At 49.5% G+C, this 21,966-nt stretch overlaps 2 protein-coding genes across 4 annotated transcripts in view; one reads left to right on the top strand and one right to left on the bottom strand.

The window, feature by feature from the left end:
• The window catches only part of BMP2K (BMP2 inducible kinase), a 48,184-nt gene extending 34,037 nt beyond the window's left edge, over window positions 1-14,147 (top strand). For all 3 annotated transcript variants that reach the window (XM_058837271.1, XM_058837270.1, XM_058837272.1), the window contains one exon: window positions 8,968-14,147. In XM_058837271.1, coding sequence (XP_058693254.1) covers window positions 8,968-10,397 — 1,430 coding nt within the window. In that variant the 3' untranslated portion in view covers window positions 10,398-14,147. The remainder of the gene's footprint in view (window positions 1-8,967) is intronic.
• An 882-nt stretch (window positions 14,148-15,029) lies between these two features.
• Window positions 15,030-21,477, bottom strand: PAQR3 (progestin and adipoQ receptor family member 3). Its single transcript, XM_058837273.1, has 7 exons — window positions 21,205-21,477; window positions 20,959-21,121; window positions 19,794-19,949; window positions 18,887-19,084; window positions 17,444-17,534; window positions 16,990-17,138; window positions 15,030-16,581 (listed from the first exon to the last, which is right to left on the bottom strand). Exons 1-6 carry the CDS (start codon window positions 21,387-21,389, stop codon window positions 16,996-16,998), a joined length of 936 nt encoding a protein of 311 aa, XP_058693256.1. The 5' UTR covers window positions 21,390-21,477; the 3' UTR covers window positions 15,030-16,581; window positions 16,990-16,995.
• Between the last annotated feature and the right edge of the window lie 489 nt (window positions 21,478-21,966).

Here is a 21,966-nt window from a genome sequence, read left to right as displayed (position 1 = left end):
GCCAGGGGCATCACCGGGGCAGAGCCATGGCTGTCTTTGCTGAAGTCAAGTTCCTTACTAAGGCCAGATTTTGCTCCTTCCCTGTAGTCTGCTTCTGAGTCACACTGCTTCTGTAGTTTACTTGTCCAGCCAAATGAAGACAATAAGCTTCTATGCACTTAATGCCCAGTTTTGGTACAAGTCAAACACAAACATTTTATGTTGCCTATACACGGGGAGGGTTGGCATTCCTGATTGCTTTTCAGTTCAGCTTTGACTATGTTTACCTTGAATGGAAGTAAAAATAATGTGTTATGTGGGTGTTGTGAGTGGGAAACTGCATCATCCTGCAACTTAAGCAGCAGTTTTAACATTTGGTTGATCAGCACTTTAGTATTTATTTTGGTACCTTTGACAAAGCCTGTGTGGTAAAAGGAGCTGAGTCAATTCTGGAACCACTTGGGTTTTGTTGTGAGTTCTTGTGTGAGAAAGGTGCCTTAGTATGACTTGTAAAGACTGTTTTTATGCAAATTCAAAAGCTCAGGTAAAATGCCTTAAAATAAACCAGCTGGGGTCAACCTAAGGTAGTATCTGTGTTTTCTTTCACTTGGATCTTGCATTCTTGGAGATGCTCTGCTAGGGCTGCCAAGTGCTCCAGTGCTTCACATGGTGAAGGTGGGACAGGGTAATGCTATTGTGTTCCAGCAAAGCCTTTGGTGAAGATCCCTCTGTGCCCATGGCTGCTCCTGTCCCTTAGATCTGGATTCATTCTGTTTGCTTTAGGACTGTGTTCTTAGTTTGTGGTTTTGTTGCACTCTCTCAGGAAAAGTTTGCTGTGTGTCACTTTGTTCATGCTCAGTGCCGTGTGAAAGCCAAGTGAAGAAGGGTTTGCTCTGTAGTTGCTCTTTGGAAAGGTTTCCCTGGCATCTTCACTCCAGAGTTTGCTTTGGCTTATAGGTGAACCTGAATTCACATGCAAAACGAACAGGAATAGTTTACACTCCATTAAAGTTGGGAACCATCAGGTACTCAGTCTCCAGCCAAGTATTCGTTAGCCTTGTGTGCAGAGGTTATTTTATCACTGTCCTCACTTGGGATCTTGGAAGTGCATTTGATTGTTGCTGGGTTTTTTAGGTGGTTATAGTACAGCTCTAGATTGTAACAAATGTCTTCACTGTATAGTATCACTTGCTTTATTCTTGTTACTTGGAATCTAAGTTCTAATTCTTGACATACTGAAAAGAAAAAACAAAAAAAAGGGCAGTTGCTTCTATTGAGGGGAGGAAAAATCTCCTGAAATTCAGTCATGGCTGAAAAACCAGGTTGTTTGAGATATGTTGAGCTGGTTGTGGGCTGATAGCTGTGGCACTGGGAAAAAATTGTGCACTTTTCAATACCCTTTTTTCCTGTGGACTTGGAACTGGCATTTAAACAAGAGTAAATACTGGCTTGGTTTCAAGAAAGGTATTGCTAATTATCTGTTAACTGTGAATTGCACTTACAAAACAAATCAGGTGTAATAAATCTTTAAATGTTAATATTCATCTTTTAAAAGCCGGTTTGTGTTCCCCCCTGAACTGTTCTTGGTAATGTCTTGAAAAGCGGTGTTGCAAGACATCAAAGAAAAGGAGAAAGCTGTTGACTTGGACATATTTAATTTTCAGCTGAAGGCTTTCTGGGGCAAACTTGACAAACATCCCTCCCTAATATTTTGATTTCCATTTGTACTTAGCACTGCTGTTTGACATGTTCTTCCTGGTTTGTTCCTTGTGATTGTGAAACGTGTAACTGAGAAGCAAACCACCTGTGTCTCTTACTCAGGGCATCCAAGGTCAAATGGAACAGAGGTTTAATACCTTGAGTTCAGTCCCAGTGTTTGTGAGAGAGACTCTGGGATAGTGTTAAATCACAAGTTTTGTTTCCTTATTGTAACATGTGTGGGGCCAAGTGGGGAGTGTGTTAGCACTATTTGGCCAGGGCTCTGACTCCACTGAGTTCTGACATGTTGAACTACCATGAGATGAAATGTTGACCTTATAAACACAGGATCTTCAAAGTAAATAAATTTGACCTTGTTGAAAAGTGGCTGTTCTTACTGAAGTTGTGTTCTGCTGTATTACCACAGTTGCTGCTCAAAGGTTTTCCTTGCTCTGGCATGGGTTTGATGTATAAATCGTGTGTGTGGGCTGTGGCTGAGTAGAGTCCTCACCCAGAGGATTCCCCAGGTTTTGGAGGCTTAAGGGTTCTCTGCTGAAAGCAGCTCTTCGCTCAGTAATGACCTGACTCCTGTCACCTCCTGAGAGAACAGCAAGATGATGAATATCACGTGTCACCTTTGGACTTGCCAACATCAAGTGCTGGTAACCTGGCCAAGTGTCACCAGGTATGTGAACCGGTGTCTGGAAGGTGAGGCAAGGGAGAGCAGAGGCTGCAGTGGGAGGCCTTTGATCATCGTTGGGAAAGCCTGGGGGCTGCTGTGACTTGGGATATTTCCTGTGGAGCTGGGAATGCATGTCAGGCTGGCACTGCTGCAAAGGTCACCAGGAGAAGAAACCTGGAACTGGATGGACTCTAGCTGCTTGTCTGTTAGGCCTTCTGTGCTTATTTTTGTCCGGTGGGAATGGAGAGCCAGCAGCAACACTTGTGTCCCTTGGTGTGCCCAGAGGGAAAGGGGTGCAAAATGAGCTCACAGATGTTGGGTTCCTCTCAGTCTGGGGAATAGGGAAGCACTGTGGAAGCTCTCAGTGTCTCTCACCCTTGGTATGTATCCTATTAAAAGCATTCTCACAAGTTAAGTTGCTACGCACACTACCTTATGCCTGGATTTTTGTGGGAAATAGTAGTGCTCTAACACCTGAGATGACTGGAAAAGAAACTTGGCCTGGGAAAGAATTCCGGTGCTTGATCTGATAGAAGCAAACTCTACATTGCCAACTTCTTAATGAAGGAGAGAGAAGACAGCACAATTAAATAGCCAGCACTGGGGCACTCAGACATTCACATGAGGAAAACAGACCCTGGTTCTGGAATGCCTGAACTGGATGGTGACAGTGGAAGAAACATCTGTGGTCAGCGTTTTGGAATGGAAGTCTTAGATTCAAGTGTGTGTTAATCCCTTGTAATTATGTTGTAATCCCCTTTGTTACTATCAAGTGTTTCAGAAGCTCAGAAGAAACACTTTGTGCTGCTCTCAAATGTAAGAAGGAAATGTCATGAATATAGTACAGTTGGCTGGTGAGTTGTACTCGGTGCCTTTGGTCATCTTGCATTTATTCACACCAATGATTTGTAGGATGAAGCCAGCCTAGGATGGCCTTTTGCTTCCCTCAGCTTAATACTGCTATTCCCAGAAGGAATACAAGAACTGAGGTAACACTGAGAATCACGTGGATGGGCTGTGTGAGGAGCGGAGGTGTTGGGAGATGTTTCCTGAAGCTGTTGCAGGCATTTGGCTCCTGTGGAAGAATCTCCATGAGCTGTCGCCTGCCTTGGATCTCCAGATAGGGTTATGGTTCAGGTCATCTCATTAACAGTTCTGCTGGCTGGTGTACAGATCATGTGTGATGTAGTTGTGATCAAGTCCCTTGGTTTTTGTAGCCTCCTTGGGTAACCCCTTGTGAGCCACTGCAGGCCTGTTATCTGTGCAGATACTGAATAAAAGCAAGTCCAGTTCTTTAGCAGCCTCCTTCTGACTACCAGATTTCCCACACTCAGCCATTTGCTGCTGTCCTCAAATGGTCACTGCAGGTATCTGTCCTGGAACAAGAGGTGCTTTCTGGTGTGTGTTGTCCCAGCTGCACGGGTCTTGTGGAAAACCAGCTGGCTGTGTGCCAGACAGCAGTGCCAGGGGAATCATCCAGAACCTTGGAGACAGCCCTGAGAATGCCCTGCTGCAGTAGGTGCTGCTGGATATGCACAGTGGCGCAGCAGAAACATGTGCTGTCCTGGTGGGGACAGACATGGGGGATGGTTATTCATTCAGCTGATTTTTGTGTGTGCCTTCTAACAGGGTTTCAAACCACTGCAAGTTCGGTACTACAGCTGTGGAGCCCTGGGACCACTGTGCAGTTTGGCCTTTAGATGAGACACAGCTTGCTAGAATTGAAGAAATAATTATTAATACCAGACCAGAAGAAACAAGAAAGACTTGAGCTGCTTTTACAACTGGAAAAATGCTCCTGCCAACTATTCATGTTTCTTTGACAGCTGATGTTGATGGTTTAAAGATGGCCAGACCTGTGCAGTGATCTGGCTGTTACTTCAGGTTTAGGTAACTTGGCAGAGTGAGTTCGTGTCAATATCTGTAGTCATTGAAAGCTTTGCTGATGTTACTCTGTACCTTCTTGGCTGTGGTTTCAGTTATTCATGGTGCTTGCTGAATGCAGGTTCAGGATATTTCCCAGTATCAAGATAATCTTAAACTTCAGCTATTCTGGATAGCACTTCCTGAGTAACCTGAAATTGTTCACTCTTCATAGGTATAAATGATATGCCTACATTTTCTCTCCAGTATCATCTACTGATTTTTTATAAGTTTTTTCAAGTCTTGCAGCAGTCATGGACACATTGCACTCTTATTGTATTGCACTTGAATCTCTGGAGTAATTATTTAAAAGAATGTCAGCAATAACTGCCAGACACAAGTGTGGTATTCTTCCTTTTTTGTTCCTCTTGAAAATAGAGGTGGTAAGATGTGTAAATCCATTACAATGTTGAGCAGCTGCTGCCCTGGCTGTTGTCAGAGAACTGGTGCAGATTTAGTTGCAGCCTGCCGGTAATCCTTGGGCTGACATGTGGCAAATTGTTATGAAATGATGGTGGCAGTATGTTCCCAATTCCATGGGAGCTTAAAGCTCTTAGGCCCCACTCTTGGGCTACCCCCGCGATACCCTAAAATGAGGAGCCAGCAGAAGGCATGTAATTACTGCAGTTGTTCGAGGGAATTCATCCTCTTATAATCCTGTGTCTCGAAAAAGAACATCGGAACAGAAAATTTCCTTGAAGATTGAGATCTTCTTATATGATTAAAGATGTTCCACCTGGCTCGCATTTGAGCAAGGAACAATTGTCCCCTACAAGCTGCAAACCTGATTAGAAGTGTGGTAATCTGAGCAGCACATTGCAAACAGATGTTGCGCACCAGAGTGCAGCACTGCTGTATAAATGGGTATCTGGAGGTCTCTGCAGCAGTGTAGCCTGACAAGATTGCATGAAATCAACGTGACACAACACTTCAGTCTGGAAATCTGTTTGGCCAGAGCATTCAATTGTCACTAGGTGGGGGCTTTTCCCTTTGGGGGGATTGTTTCTGTGTGTAGCGCTCTTTATTTCATTTGCTAACTTCATTAGCAGTGAAACAGGGGCAACTGTAGTGTAGAAGACCAAACTATTCCTCTCTTAGTTTAAAAAACAGTAGTTCTAGGGAGGGTGTTTTTGTGTGGTTGATTTGGTTCTGGTTCTTGTCTGATGCTGTTTTAACATCAGCCCTAGTTGCTGGGGCTAACCTGAAGCCGCTGCAGCTGCCGAGGTAGGTACACAGATGGTTTGTTCCCTCAGGGTTGGCCAGGTGGGGCTAAAAGCGTGCAAGATGAGCATCTTAGAGTAGTTTCTGCTTGGAGCAGGTGGCTAACCTCAGCACACACAGAAGCATAAAGGAGGATACTTGTTCTTTGCTGACACACTCCAGTGTGGGAGCAGTGCTGTCACCGTTCTGGAAATACTCCTTGGAGTGAAAGTGTTTTCTTCAAACCCACGTATCGGGAGCAGTTGCTATTCACAGTGTCATTGCTGTGTGCCACCTGCTTTCCAGGTGACATTGCCAGTGTAGGACCATACGTGCTGGCTCTGCACCTCTGGAATAGTGAGCTCTTAGTGGAGGTTTTGAGTTTCTAGTCACAGCTGGGTAATTCCCAGTCTCTACATAACACCTAGACACTGGTTTCCTGCTGCAAGAAGCAAGACGTTGGTAGTTCTGGCAAGGAGTCTGGAGAAGGAGGAGTCTCAGCTGAAGAGCTAGAAATTTGGAAACCTTCAGAAACCACTGCTGAACTGAGATGCAGTTACTGACTCTGCTGTGATGGTGTTAGAAGGGGAAAAAGTCTTTTTGCTGTGTCTTTGAGTGGCCTCAAAGATGTTTTGGACCGTGTTTTCTCACATGCAGGGACAGATGCTTACAAATCCACACCTTAAGCTTCCCTTGCCTGCAGGCTGTCTCATTGCTGCCAGCACAACTGCTGGGGTGTGCTGTATCCAGCGAGCCATGGTATTGCCCTCAATGGAGCAAGAGCCTGCAGAACTGAGCGGGGCCAGGACAGGGTGCTATGAGCCAAGTAAAAATCAACAGGTGCACCAAACTTTGGTATTCTCTTTGCTGTTCAAGCACTTCCCCTGTGTCTGCCTCTGTCAGCCAGGAAGGTGCTCAGCATTTCCTTGAAGAGTGGTTCAGAGCTCCAAGTACAGGGGGCAAACACCTGGCTTCTGTGTTGCTGTGGATGCATGTCTGCAGCAAGAGGGACTGCTCAGTCAATTGTTCCTGGCTTCATCTGAGTTCCTCTGGAGACTGTACTTTTCAGACTGAAGAGAGGAAACCTTAGGGTGGGGAGGCTGGGCTGTCTGGATGCCTGATTGCCAGGATCATTTGTGTGTGTTGCCAGCAAGAATCACAGTTGTGAATAGCAGGTAGGGTCTGGTGGGATGCTGGAGCAGCTGGGGTGCCAGGACATGGAGCGTGCTGTGGAGAGGTGTGGGGCTGAGAGCTGCACCTCGTGTGCCTCAGACAGCCCTTTAAGAAGCTCATCTGCTCTTGATAGAGGTTGAGTGTTTTGTCTCCTCAGTGCCTGTTACAGTTGGTCTTCCAGGGACGCTTGACTGTGGCAGCACTTAACAAATAACATTTAAACCTTTTGGTAAGTCAGGTTAAGATAACACTGCAATTCAATTTTTCCTTGGGAAAAAAATTTGCTTTATCGGTTGTTTACTGCATGTTGAGATGAAGTGCAAAGGTCTAAACATTCTGTGGGACTGTAAACTCTTGTGGCTATGGGCATAGAGAAGAGGTTTGGGCCTTTTGTTGTGTAAGTGGTGTTAACATCTAACCTAGAAGTAGTCCTCTTTTCTTTTTTTAAATCTATTTGCATTTATGCTAACATCAGTGTTCCAGTAAATATTGGAAACAGCAGGATTTGGAGGCTAGGGGGGTTATATAGTGCAATGTGAAGGCTGTACCTTTGGGAAATCTAAAGTAAGCAGCAGAATAATCCAGATTCTAATTTAGTGGGTAAAGCAAATATGTAGCATTTAAAATTACAGTAGATAAGAAGCAATCTGACACCAGAAGGCAAGAAGAAACAGCTCAAAGCCCTAATCACCTGATGTTTTTAGTCATTCTGGTCATCTTGTTTTTAAATCCTTACATGAATTTTATTGCTGCTGAATTTTGATTATTTTAAGTGTAACTGCAAAGGAGTGAGGAAGCTGATGGATGAGGAAATCCCTGTTAATTCCCTTTAAAACTAGAAGAAATGGCTCTCGTAAACTGGAGCATAGAAAGAAAAGAATCCAACTTGGCCTGGAAGTTGCATGCTGGTTTCCTTCTGAAATAAGGAATTAACTGAGAAAATACTTTATATATTGCAAGAGCAAGAGTTATGAGCCGGATTCTGGCTGAAGATGATTTTTGGAGGAATATCAGATGCCTGTAGCCATCCCTAGCTTTTTCAGTCCTTTGAACACATGGGGTGGGTTTAATGTCAGTGTTTGGATAACAAAGCCCTGAGAGGAAGACATCATTTTTTGGCTGGGTGAGGTCAGGGGGCCCGTGCCGTGCTGTGGCTGGAGTTCTCTGGTAACTGCTTGAGCAGGAGCAGCCCCAGCCCCAGCAGGTGTCAGATGCTGGAGGTGTGAGGAGCTCATTGCAGGTGCCAGGGTGCCTGTGGCAGCCTCTCTGGGCAGAGTGGCACACAGGCTTTGGTCCTGTGCCTGCCAGGAGGTGAATTCTCGCTGCTGTTGCTGGCACAACATTACACACCCTGTCTGTGTCCAGGAGGATGCTCTGAGGGCAAATGTGCTTTACCCTGTGGAGACTTGAGCGTTTTGATATTCCTCCTGCTCCTTCTCTTCCAGTAGAAATCCAAGTCAGTTACACAGCTGAAAACATCTCCCCACATGATGGGGCTCTGACACAGGGAGGAACTGGGCTTGCTTAGTGACAAGAGCAGTGCCAGTGCCACTGTGCAGCCTCCTCTGCTCTGCCTGCTCTTTCCATCTCCTTTTTGTACTGCTGCAAAATTTTTACTGCTTCCAGTGTTCCCAAGGCAACTACACCACAAAACACTCATCAGTGAATTGTTCTTTCAGTTCTAGTTGTCAATCAATAGTGGGGAGGAAGCTGGCAGAGGAAAAGGGATAGATTTCCTTGCCATAGAGAAGCTGAGCTGACAGGTTGCATGTAGACACGAAGCAGAAAGCATTGCTCTCAAACTTGAGGAAAAGCAAGAGCTTTTGTGCCTCAGCTGCTGCAGAAGTCAGAAGGAGCTGCTCTTGTGACTAGAGCATTGTTTGTCAGAGCAGACTATCAAAGCCAGAAGCATATCAAAAAACAGCTTGTCTGCTTAAAATAAATATAATAGAGAAAACTGAAGCGTTTAAATCCTACTGCCTCCTGTTTTCCCAGAGGAAAATGTATAATGACTGGGTTTGAAAAGCTGTCTCTAGAGATCAGCTGTGTCCCATAGCCCCTTCTGTGTGCCCCCAAATACTGGTTCTGTATTTCCAGACCCCTTGTGCTTTAGAAGTAAAGCTGGCCGCTCTGCGTGTTGATTTTATGAGTGTTGTTTTATATGTCAGATCTGATCTTTAGCTCATTTGCCTCCCTGAGTACAGGATTTATGTTTGCATCAGTTCCTGGAATGTGTGGCTGTGGGGTGTGTGGAGTAAGTTTTGCCTTCTTATGTTTTAAGTTTTTATTTGCTTTTTTCTTTGGACCTGCAGGTTCCCCTGGAAAACAAGTGGATAACTCAGCCAGCAATCAAGGAAATAACGTAGGGACCCCAACCAAGGCTGGAAAACTGAGCCATGCATTTAGAGATCCGCGGGCAGGGAGGAAAAGTGCAGAGGGACACGTGACAAAAGGTGGTGAGGAGTCAGAGAGTGATTTTGAATCTGATCCTCCTTCTCCCAAGAGCAGTGAGGAAGAAGAAGAACAGGAGGATGAAGAAGTCTTGCATGGAGAGAATGGGGACTTCAATGATGACAATGACACAGAACCAGAGAATTTAGGCCACCGACCTCTTCTCATGGATTCTGAGGAGGAGGTGGAAGAAGAGGAGGAAGAAAAGCAGAGCTCCGATTCCGATTGTGACCGAAGCAAGCAAAAATGCGTGGAAGGGCTCCTGAGCGCTCGCTTCAGAGACGGTGTGGGCAGCGGTGAAAGCACAGAGCCCAGTTCAGTGCCCATGTCCCCGCCTGAGGTGCCAAGCGCTCTGAACAACTCTGGCCAAGAATTTGACGTGTTTGGAGCTGTGCCCTTTTTCACTCTGCAGCCTCAGGCAAGAGGCAGGACGGACAGACCTGTTTCATCTCAGGCGCCTTTTCCCAGCCCAAGCCAAGAGCAGGATGACTTCGATGTTTTCATAAAAGCTCCTTTCAGCAAAAAAGTGCCCCAGCAAGGTGGGCAGGGGTCAGGGATGGAGCCTCTACTCTCCCCCAGCTCTCCGCAGGGAGTGGATATCTTCGGCTGCACCCCATTTCAGCCGTCCCTTCTCCCCAAGTGTGCTGGGAGTAGAGAGGACCTGTTTGGCTTGGTTCCGTTTGAGGAGATCACGGGGAGCCAGCAGCAGCAGAAGGTGAAGCAGCAGCGGAACCTGCAGAAACTGTCGTCCCGCCAGAGGCGCATGAAGCAGGAGGTGCCCAAGAACAACGGGAAGCGCCACCACGGCACCCCCACCACCACAAAGAAGGGGCTGAAACCCAGCTACCGCACCCCGGAGCGCGCCCGCCGGCACAGGAAGGCCGGCCGCAGGGACTCGCAGAGCAGCAACGAGTTCCTGACCATCTCGGACTCCAAGGAGAACATCAGCGTGGCCTTGACCGACAGCAAGGATCGAGCCAACCCTCTGCAGACGGATGAGACTCTGCTGGATCCGTTTGGAGCCAAACCCTTCCACCCGCCGGAGCTGATGCGCCATGGCCAGCACCAGGGCTTTGGGGACAGCCGCGGGGACCACGGCACCGTGGTGGTGCCTGGCAGGCCGAGACAGAGCTCCTTGCATGGGGCCGTTCTCGGGGGGGACGGGCTGAAAACAGATGACTTTGGTGCGGTGCCCTTCACAGAGCTGGTGGTGCAGAGCACGCAGAGCCAACCGCAGCAGGCGCTGGAGTTAGATCCCTTTGGAGCAGCTCCGTTCCCTTCTAAACAGTAGAGGCTGCCAGTGGGTTCTCCCCGCTCCACCTCTCCAAGTCCCTTAATAAAGGTTTAGTGGAGTAATTTATGTGGTTAAAATGCCAGGGGCCTGGGTTGTACAGCTTGTTCAGGTTGAGGAGGCAGTGGCCTGCATGTGTGGTGGAATTGCAGATAATGGCTAGTTCTGATTTGGGTCTTTTTGAGAAAAAAATCAGGAATGTTGCTTCCTTGTGGCAGATGGCTCCTGGAATGAAACGAGGAGCTGGATGTGAATCCTTGTCACTGACTTGGGGCCCTGGGACATACTGTCCTTGTGCACTTTGGTGTTGCCTTTCCATCCCTCTGCCCTGTGCCCCGGTGGAGCGGAAGAGGCAGGGAGCACATGGAAAATGTTTTCCATATGTACAGGGGGCTAATGAACTGCGGTGCTTCTTCGTGTCTCAGCAGACCTAAGAACCGAGACATACTGATAAGCAGATCATGTGCTGGAAATAGCCAAGTCTTTGCTTCCTAGGTGAAAACTACCTTTATTAATCATAAAAATAAAGCAGCCACATCCTCAAAGGGCTGTGGCCCAGAATTCCAGAGCACAGCTATGGCTTGGGACCTTGCAGACATCTATGCAGCTGCAGAGATCAAAGGCAGACTATTTCTTTGTGTGCCTAAATGGTCAATTTTTCATTTTTTTTTTTTTTAATAGTAAGTGCCATTAATGAAAAATAGCAAACTGGTAATGTAGAGTCAAAACTAAAGAAACAGATAATTTACTGATCTGTGAGAAGCCTGAATGTGTAGGGGAGTGAGCCAGCAGGGACATGGCTGGGATTGTAGCACTTGGGAGACTCCTCAGCACACTGGAAGAGGGGCTGTCCTCGGGCACATACAGAGTGTTTCAGATGACTTGCAGACTTGACTGTGAGGTACAACCATTGGAGTGATTTGATTACAAATTGGGATTTGTGTCTTTTCCTCTTGGATTTCTACTGCGAAGAAAACGTGTATTCTCTCAAACCTGTTGGTTTTTTAGCACAGCAGTTTTATGAAATGACTGTAACCTAATGTTCTCTTAGGGTTTGCTAAATGCACTGGGCTTTGGAGATGTTTCCTGCCCCGGCTGTGTTCCAGCAGGAGCTGCTGGCTGCAGGGCCGCCGAGCTGCCTTTCACCCCACGGAGCCTTCTGGGCAGGACCCCTGTCCTGCTGCCCAACACCTCGGAGGCCGAGGAGCTCCGGGAGGTGCCTGGGCTGACAGGAGGAGGTGTGAATGCTGCCGAGCACAGGGTTTGCTACCTGTGGTACAGCAGGTGGTGCTGAGTGGAGGTGGGACAGCTTTGCTGCCTCGCAGCTTGTCCCGAGCCACAGCCAGCGTCTACAGGGACGGCGCTCCTCAGCCCAGCCTCACGGGGACACGGGAGGACGCGGCTCCTCGGTTTGGCTCGCCTTTCTGTCCTGCTCCACTGGAGGCTCAGGAGTAGGTAGCTGGGTGTTTGCACATGGAGGACATCACTGTTTGTGGCCGGGTGTCCTGATGTCCCCCCTGTCACAGGTGAAGTGAAATAGGCAGGGTTGTGAGCTTTTTCCCCAGACTGCTGGATGTACAGGAGATCTGTGATCCTGACATCTCTGAGGGGGGTGGATTTGGTCCCTTACAATATACACTGAAAACACATTGAAAATGAATTGTGGACCCCTTTGGGATCACCTTGATAAAATTCCCCCTAGGACAAATGTGAGATCGCTTCCCCTAGGCTGGAATCTGAACATAGCTCACAGTGATGGGGTATAGATAGCTGCTGCCTTCATCTTCCTCGGTTTCATTTCTCACAGGGTCTAAGTGGAATATTGCAGCTATGCCTGCTTCAGCGTGCCTTTTCCAGGCTTAGAAGTTAAGCCTTTAGGAGACTGAGTAGCAGCATTTCAACACAGGACTTTCCAGGCTTTATTACTGCTCTTCTCACCTGTTTGGTGCCAAAGGCTGCAAGAAGCACACGCCAACTTTTGTAGCATTTCTGACACTCAGGTTAACAGTCATTTTCCTTTTTTTCTTTTTTTATTTTTCCCTCTGTGCATGCTTATGGAGCTGCCTTTCCCAGCATCCTTCAGAGCTGTTACCTGCGTGAAGAGCTCTTGGAACACAGTGAGATGACAAATGGGGCAGTGGGGTGGACACAACATGAGATTAACACTGTGGTCCTAAATGTGGCTGGTCCTCACCAAAGCCATGCTGTTGCTGCCCTCCCAGTGGGAAAGCAAGGGTAAGGGTTAACCATGCCCATGGTGCTGGGGCTTGGCTCCAGGGCCTGGAGGAGAGGTGGGGGCTGTTGGACATACAGGGAGGAGGCTGGGCATCAGCAGACCCAGTGTGGCAGAAGTGATCAGGTAAATTAAAAATGGGTAAGGTGTTCACGTGTTGTTGGTTTACCCTGAGACTCCAGGCAGAGGAGGGCTGCGGGGGGCTTTGGCAGAGGGTCTGGGAGTAGTTGTATTTTGCAGCACAGCGAAGCTCAAGGAGAGAGGTAAGGCAAACTGCAGACCCCAGTGACTCCAGAGCTGGCAGGAGTTATGATATTTGCCTCCTAATGGCCTTAACAAACCTGGTTCTTTGTACGCCAGATACCAAGCAGGTTTTTGCTTAAATGTAACTTTTTTGTCTTTAGTTATTTCATTTTTTTCATGGTCCATGTGAGATTGGTGCACCCCGCTAAGCTGACTTTTCCTGGTGTATGTAGTAGTGCACAGCTGAACCCAAGTTTTGGGTTACCCACTGTCCACTATTGAAAGGAGGTGAAATGTGTGTCTGTCAGGGCATGGGATCTCCTTTGCCTTTTTTCAGGAGGTGTGGAGTGCAACGTGACCTTACTTGAAATTAGGAAAGCCCTTGCTGCAGTAGACATGTACGTGCTGCCTGTGGTAGCAAGAGGGCAGGGTAAGGGGTTGACACTTCCCTTGCAGACAGAAATCCCAATGGATTTTTACAGCTTCTCCTTGAGCATGCTGAGGGACTGAAGCACAGACCTTCTAGGATCAGCTGCTGGAGAGAGCGTCTGTCCCAAGGTACTAAGAAGCCCTTAAGGGTTGTGGTCACAGAAAGAAGAACCAGTTTGTTGTGTTTGTCTGTGGACTCAAAAGGCCCTGAGGTGTGTAATTAATATAATTAATGCTTTGGTTGCCCTGTGTGTGGCAGGGGGCTCTGTGAGCACCAGCATTGGAGGAAAAAGCTTATAATCATTCTGGGTGTCCCAGTGAGTAAAACCGAGTACTGTGAAAATAAGTTGATATATTTGCTACTGTGAGAATAAGAGTTTATCTGGAGTTTTTTATACTATATCGTGTATTTTTATATATAAGAAGTATATATAAAATATACACATGCTCGCACACATCACATACCCCTTGGAGTTGCTGTGGTTTTGGAAACCCAGCAGCCACAATCATGTTTGTGACTTGAGTGAATATGAGTTAAGCATCAAGGGTGGCTGCTGTACGTTCCACAGTGCTTATCTTGAAAGGAAGTCAAGGAGATTGTGTGTATGGCTAAAGTTACGACTGAGGCATCACCTAGTATTAAAGAGCATAAAAACTATTTTAAAATTGCTGGCATTCAGCTTTTAAGTGCACTTGCCTGAACTACACTTCCATTTCTTCTTAGACTTGGAGTTTCTAAAGCTTTTTTGTGTACTACTAAAGCGAGAACTTTTAACTTTTTTTGTGAAGCTGATGTGTATCATAAAATCCTTGGAGTTATCAAATAAACAAACCTGGTAACAGTGCCTTTGCAGGTCTCTTCAACACTGCATCGTGAAGTATTCGTGTCTAGGCTTTCGTTTACTCATTATAAGCAGTGCTGCTGCTGCTGACTGGTTTGGTAGCTGTAAGTACCTGTGACTCTCTTAAGTGTTTTAAGTAGTTGTATTTGCTGCCACATCTTGCTGTGTCGACCTGGTTAAAAATCTGTGGAGCACGTGTTATTTTGAATTCCTTCGGTTCAGTGCTGTGCCTTAAAGCCTTCCTGCAGAAGAGCGTGTACAGTTCCCAATGCCACTGCTGTGGACTGAGCTCTGCACTTCTGGACAGAACTATTAATGTGGTGTGAGCCCCTTCCTGCAGCTGTTTACTGGAGCAGGTTTTTTGAATGCTCCTTGTATTGATTTTACTCTTGGGTGAGCTGAAGTAAGGATGGAAATGGTCAAGAACAGATGAAGTGACAGCAGAACTCTGTTAACAAAGAGTAGTGGTAGGGGGCTGCAAAGCTGAGTTCATCAGCAAATTCACCTAGAGATTCTCCCCCCAAAATCCCGGTCTCTGTAACCCCCAGGATGTGGCACAAGTTCCGAGGCTGAGCCATTGATATCTGTGGTTTCCCTGCACGAGATGCAGCAATGATGTTACTCCAAGGAAAAACTGGAATTTATTTATCAGTTCGGTATGTACATCAAAGACCATCATGCAGCTTGATAAATTGTGTCAGGTAAAAATGCACAGCTTGGCAGTCAGTTTCCTTATCTGGTGAAAACTGATAGAGTAGATGAGAGTTTCCATTAAAAAAATACATTAGCAAATGCTAAAGTCAGTGTGATTTCAGAGCACAGACACATGGTTCGGGTATTACTGTACATATAACACTGGGACAGACTTTTCATACTCGCAAGTTCCTTGTCAGGCTTCAGTAGTAGTAATTAGTGCACTTGAAACTTGCTTGGCTGTCAAGTAAAAAAAAAAAAAATCATAAAAAAATCAGTGTTCACACTGAAAGGCTTAAAGCTCTGCGAGCTGAATCAATAATGCAGAGTCAGTTTTGCCAATACTGGTTTCTGGAGGTTAAAAAAAGCACCAAAACCACCCTCTGAGCTAAACAGACAGCATCCCAGTCCAGCACATCAGGAGGAGTTTGTATGCTGCCTTCTCCATGCCCTGGGAGTTCAGATGCCTCTCTGTAAGCTTCCACCTCCACTCCAGGTCACCTTGGCACATCCTGACAGAAAAACAAGTCCTGCTCCTCTGCCTTAGCCCAGGGAGAGGCAGCTTTGGGCAGCTAGCAGAGCCTGCCTGCCCTGAGGAAGCCCCTGCACAGAGCCAGCCTCTCCCGGTGGATTACAGGGAAGCCCTCTCCACAAGGACACAGCCACTTAGGATTAGTCCCAACAGCATCGTTGCCTCTAGCCCCGAAGTCCAAAGGATTTCAATGCTGTTTGGAAGACTGGCACCCCTGGAACTGAATTGTGCTGGGCTGCAGCTACGCAATGGCCAGTGTATTTCATGGCTCCTCGGTGTTGGTTTCATAAGAGATGATTCCACAGCACATCCTCAAATTCCAGACACCCTTGGCACTGTGGCAGGATGGTGGCAGCAGGTCCTTTTGGACAGCGGTGTCTGCGAGTGCAGTATCATTCTGCACACATGGAAAGGCCAAAGGTCAGAAATCTGCATCCCCAGCAGGTTCACTGATTGTGAAACAGCCACAAACGCGGACACGCAGGCTTAGTGCTACTCCTGGAACATTCTGGAATACCGATTCCATATAACTGATGGGATTTACAGAAATATCTCCAAGCAATGGCACGACCCCCTTTGGGGGAGGCTATTTTAAAGACCTGCAGTGAAGATCTAGGTGTGCTGGATGTCATGTGATCTTATCTCCCAGGGAATGGGAAGAGCTCATCCAGAGCAGGACACCAATCCACTGCGTTCCAGTTCACGCGTTCCTGTGCCAGCGCTGAAGCATAAGCACATCTTCCACGCAAAGGCTGAAGGATGCACAGCCCACAGGGCTGTGGTTTGGATCCAAGACTGGCTCCCACAGTTGCTACAGTTTCACAGGCAGGCTGTCAGAAGTGTTCTCCTAACTGTGCACACCACCTGAAAACCTGGTGTCCCAGGCCCGAGCACTCTTGGCTGAGCCGTTTGTGTTTGCCAGGCAACAAAACATCCTGCTGGGATCTGCATGCCAGGTTAGTTCAGCCTCCTGCTGTCCCGCTCCAGCGAGAGCTGTTTGGTGCTTGACTGCAGAGTAGGAACTGCCTGAGAAGGAAATGCCCCTCAGATCCCAGGCAGTGCTGCTGTGTTTATCAAAGCTTGCAGGAACGCTTTGTCCCAGCAAGGGGGTGACATTCCAGGAGTCAGGAAATGAATTGCCTCAGTCCTTGACAGCGCAGTTCATCACATGAGGTCCAGACCCTCAGAGTCACAAATCCTCTGATGCTGCCTCTGAAATAGAGCAGGGCAACAAGGTAAATCGCTGTGCACATGGAATTGGCAATTCATCTGATTTCCACAGCATCCAGATCAATGGTAAGCAGACTGAAAACCTGACAAAAGCCTGAGGAAAAGGGTAAGTCCGATGGTGGTTTGAGACTGGTAAGACTGTGACACTGAGATGCAAGGGATCTGGCAAGGCTAAGTCCAGCCTGCTCTAAAACTGCTCAAGGGCCCAGCAGCTCCACAGAGCCTCATCCAGTGCAGCAGCACAGGTGAGCAGAGCGCCTGGCATCACATCCCCGCTTTTTGTTTGCACCAGTCAGGACCCACTGTGGGGCAGTGACCTGAGCTTAAGGCCAGGATTCCTGAAGCCTGTGTTTAGAGGATCCTGTTCCCCGAGGATGCCAACGGCCGTACCTTGGCTCACAAGTCCGCGCTGTACTCGGGGCAGGGCTTGCTGTGTCGGTACTGCATGATGTACACTGTGGACTGGTGCCACCAGTAGAGCATCACCACTGCCAGGATGTGCCACACTTGGTGGCTCGAGCCGAGGTAGTTCAGCTGGCCTGTGGGGGAGAAGAGGGGCATGGAGTTGAGCTGTTGAACACGGCCACAGCGCGGCAGTGAGATCAGAAATCAGTCTCCTGCAGAGCTCCGCCAGACCCTGCCCCTGAGGGGTGACAGGGAGTTCTTTAACGAACTTGATGGAAGTTGTCTGCCTCTTCCCACTTTTACTCTGCTTGGGAACAGTGCATGGGGAACATGGTCGGCCTGTTCTCTCCCAGGAAGCTCAGGACCCACAGCAAGGACTCTGACACTATAGGAAGCTTAACTGCAGAGGAAAAAAAACAGCCAGAAGAGAATTTCCTACCTGGGAAGTATCTTTCTGGAACTTTGGAAATATAGAAGAGAAAAGCTACAGCAGCGATGAAGTACATGACAAATACCCGCGGAGCAAACTCCTGCAAAAGAAAAGGAAGCTCTCCTATTCTGTTAGAAGGCAAAAATGAAAAATGTCCCTGAAGATAAAAAAGGAAAAGGCATGACAACGCTGAATCTTCCTTCCCTGCCTGTGTTAGCTATGCACAAATCCAATGGGGATGCACATGCCAAACTCTGGGAAAGCTTGAGTGGGAAGAAACCTCTTTTATCCCAGCCTCTTGCTTCTACATGCAAGCTACTGAGTTCAGCCAGCAGCAGACACAGCACCTGTGTGTGAAAGGTCACCTGCACACAACCACCAGGGCAAGGGACACGGCACTGCGCGTCCCACGTGTGCTGGGATCACAGCCCATACGACTGCTCACACTGGGTGGTCAATAACCACCAACTCAGTCACCAGGTGGATTTTGTTAGCAGAATGTTGGGTTACCAAACTGGGCCAGTTTTCTGAATTATGGAAATGAAATGTGTACCACAGACACCATCCTGCTATCCCAGGGGAAGCCAAATGGGGAAGTGTGGGGGGCACAACTGCTATTCATATAGATTTTTAGAGGGCCAGTGTGAAATTTCCTGTATGAAGGCCACATTTATTTCTGAGGGGTGCTCTGCCACATTCCACAGCAGCTCTGTACCAGGCTGAACCCTCACTGCAGGGGACAGCCATCCATCAGGCCAGCCCAGGCATGTGCAGTTTGTGCTCACTATGAAAAGGAAGTGTTTCCTTCAGCACCATCAGGGGTGCCTGGGTAACTGCAGTGATTTCAGAGTGGCTCATACTGGGGCACATTGGACTACCTTTAACTGTTCTGGGCTGCTGCTTTCACAGCATAACTCCAAGTGGTGAGACAAACAGGAAAGCGGTAACATGAAAGAGCTGTTAGAGGATTGTGTAGGAGACAGAGGGCTGAGCAGCTAAATGCTGATTTTTGCTGCCATCCTAGGGAACAGCAGAGGATACAAATAATCATCCCATCATCCCACTGTCTCCTGGTTGCCCTCTGGAGCTGTGGAGGTGGCCAGCCCCGAGCACTCACGCAGCCTGACAGGCTCCTTCCTGCTCCACAGCCTCAGCTCCTGGCCCCCGGCCCTGGCGAGGGTGCGGTCTGCCCGCACAGGCTGCTCCGTGCCCAGGCACAGACACACCTGGATCCCCCATGCAGCTTTAGGGCAGAGTGAAGCTTCCCAAGCTGCCTATCCACGCTCAAGACATTTCTCAGCATTCCCTTTTGGATCATATTGACCAAAAGAATTCTCTCCTTAAAGGAATTTTAACTCCTGCTTTTCCATTGTTTCCCCAAGTGTAAGAGGACTGGAAGACAGCAAGTGAAAAGCAAAAGGCAATCTTACTTCCTTCCCTTTTTTTTTTTACCTGTACAATGGATGCACCGACGCCGCCATTGAGCCAAACCCAGTGGAGGGTGGGAATGATTCCGTAGCCAGACACGGAGCAAAAGATGACGGAGCGCAGCCTGTGCCACTGCTGTGTGAGGTAACTGGGGTGGATCTGAGCAAAAAACACTGCCAGGATCATGGCCAGCACAGTGATCAAATACACCTGGCGCCAGTACTGAGGGCAAAAAGAAACAAAGGCAAAGTTATGGGCTTCTTATCACATGCAAAAGTCAGCTGTGGGCAGAAAGTTTCAGTGCCTGAGCACAGCGATACCTCAGCCTGTCCCCGCTGCGAGTGCAGGGCCCTGTGTTTGTCAGCTGGCACTGAGGGAAAGGGACTCTGTTGTTCGGGGGCACCACATCCTGTATTCCAAGCACTTCCTGCACAAAATGTTTTCAGTGCCCCTGTGCCTCACCAGCCCAGTGCAGCTCCTGGACAGCCAGGTCCACAGCAGGCCTCAAGAGGGAACTCATTCATTCATTTTCAATTAGATGGAGAGAAAGCAAAGGTGGTTGTGCCTCATAGCAGCTACCTCCCAGGCAATGCTGTTTGAATAACTGCTGTGATGGGACACATCCCATGATCCAGTGCCTCAGGCACTGGATACAGGTAGGACCTGTAAAGTTTCCCTGCCTTGAGAGAAATTTAAATATTTTCTTGAGGCTTGTGCAATCAACAGTTGGAAAGGAAAACCTGTATTTGCCTGTCTCTTCAGCCAGCACAGCTCTGCTGAGGTCAGAGGGATGTGTTCCAGTTCCCATCCCTGTCTCCCCACTCCTGTTCTATTTGGACACCTGCACTGAACCCCGCTGCTGCAGCACAGAAACCACAGTGAGAGCACACAAACTCAACAAACCCTGCAAGGACACATGCTCCTGACTCACGTTACTGCAGTAGAAGGCATAGAACACGCCTGACACGTAGCAGCCCAGGATCCCGATGGAAATTCCCGCGTAATCCAGTGCCATCCAGCGCCGGCTGGTCTTCTCGGAGCGGTGACAGCAGAACAGGTGATATCCTACTGAGCAAAGCATACACACCTGCACAGAGGGCCAGAGGAGGAGGAGGAGGGTTAATTCCTTACGAAGGAGTAGGGGGCACAGCAGGTTTCAGCTCTGCAGCCAGAGCAGGTGCCCAGGCGGTGACGTGTTGTGCAGCACACCTTGGTGCAGGCACTTGTGATCCCTGCCAGCCAGCCAGCCAAAAGCTGCTCTGGCAGTGGGGAGGAGGAGCAGGACACTGTAAACCATGATAACCAGTTGAACAAGTAAGGAAAGTGGGCTCGTGAAGCTGAGCGATCTGACAGTGCTCCAGGGAGACGCATTGGCACCAGTGCAGGGGGAGGATGAATTCTGCTGGGACAAACTGCCCCCGGCAGAGCCCAAAGCCCCAATCTGCCCTGACTGCCCAGCCACCACGTGCCTTTACTGAGGGAACACACAGAAATATAACTCGTACACACAAGCTGCTTGTTTGTTCCTAGGTTGGCTTAAAATCTTTTCCCTGAGAAGTGTTTGGTTCTCTGTGACCTGTTGCAGGAGCAGGGAGGAGCACTAGAGCAGTGCTTTCCCAGCCAGGGAGGGAGTTCTCCCCACTTGGGGCTGTACAAAGGCATCCTGTGCCAAGCAGAGAACAGAGCCGGTGCCTTTAGCTCTCTGTGCTCTTGCAAGGACAGTGCACTTCACAGCAGCTGCAGCGGCCCTGCACAGACACGCCTGGAGTCTGCCGTGGAAACAGATTTATCTGACAAGTACCAAGTCAGGCCAGCAGCCCTCCTGCCCTTCCCGACCATCAGGCCACGGCTGATCTCCTTGCTCTGGTGCTTGGCCCTTTCCAGCTCTGAGACACGGCCTGGACAAACCCGCTCGTTTGCCACTGACTCCCTCCTATGCCAGCCGTATGCGGTTCAGTCTCCCGCAGCTTATTCCAGGCCAAATCCGAGCCCCCCGCAGCGGCTCTGCCCTCCAAGAGCGCAGCCGTGGCCGGAGCGAGCCGAGGCGGCCCAGCGGGAGCGGCCCGGCACGGCGGCGGAGCGGAGCCGGGGCCCACCTGGAAGCAGAAGAGGCAGACGGAGCAGATGACGAAGTCCTCGCGGGAGGCGCCGGCCGCCGGCAGCACGGCCGTCAGGTCGTAGATGCCCAGCGTGAAGAAGAGCAGGAAGCCGAGCAGGTGGCTCCAGATGTTGACGGTCTCGTTGGAGAGGATGAAGAGGCTGAGGGAGAGGAGACACAAGGCGGGGCAGGCGGTGAGCGGCGGCGGGCCCGGGGGAGGCCCGGGGCCGCGGGGCGCGCTCACCTCTTGATACAGAGGCGGGAGGGCAGGTAGGCGCGGTATCCATCGGTGATGTAGGGGTTGTCCTTCAGGAACACCGGGATCTGCTCGTACGTGTAGAGCCGGATGCCGCGGGGCACCAGCACCGGCCAGTACTGGTAGCTGCCCAGCTCGATGTAGTGCGCGCTGCGCAGCAGCTTCTGGTGCATCCTGCCCGCCGCCGCATCGGACCGCGCCAAGCCGCCCTCACGGGCCGGCAGCGGCAGCGGCAGCGGCGCCGGAACGGCCGTGATGACGTCACCGCGCGGCGCTCGCCGATGGCGTCACTGCGCGGCTCCGCCTCGTCCCGGGCCGGCAGCGACCGCCAGGGGGCGCCCGAGAGCCGCCTCAGAGCCCTCAGAGCTCTGGGATGGTCTGCGGTATCCCTCAGAGCTCTGGGATGGTCCGCGCTATCCCTCAGAGCTCTGGGATGGTCCGCGGTATCCCTCAGAGCTCTGGGATGGTCCGCGGCGTCCCTCAGAGCTCTGGGATGGTCCGCGGTATCCCTCAGAGCTCTCAAAGCCCCGGGATCCCCCCACAAGAGCTCCTCAGACCTTCCGGATCCTCCGAGGCGCCTTGGAGTCCTCAGACCCCCATAGTGCGTCAGAGCCATCACACCCCCGGGGCCCCTGAGAGCCCTCAGACCCCTGGGAACCCTCAGGCCCTTCAGACCTTCGGGACCCCTCAGAGCCCTCAGACTTCTGGGACTCCCTGAGGTGCCTTGGAGTTCTCAGACCCTGGGGTGCC

Source organism: Poecile atricapillus, chromosome 4 (genome assembly GCF_030490865.1).
Source record: "Poecile atricapillus isolate bPoeAtr1 chromosome 4, bPoeAtr1.hap1, whole genome shotgun sequence".
Taxonomy (NCBI): domain Eukaryota; kingdom Metazoa; phylum Chordata; class Aves; order Passeriformes; family Paridae; genus Poecile; species Poecile atricapillus.
Note: the sequence above shows the minus strand (reverse complement) of the source record. Positions and strands in the feature narration are given on the sequence as shown.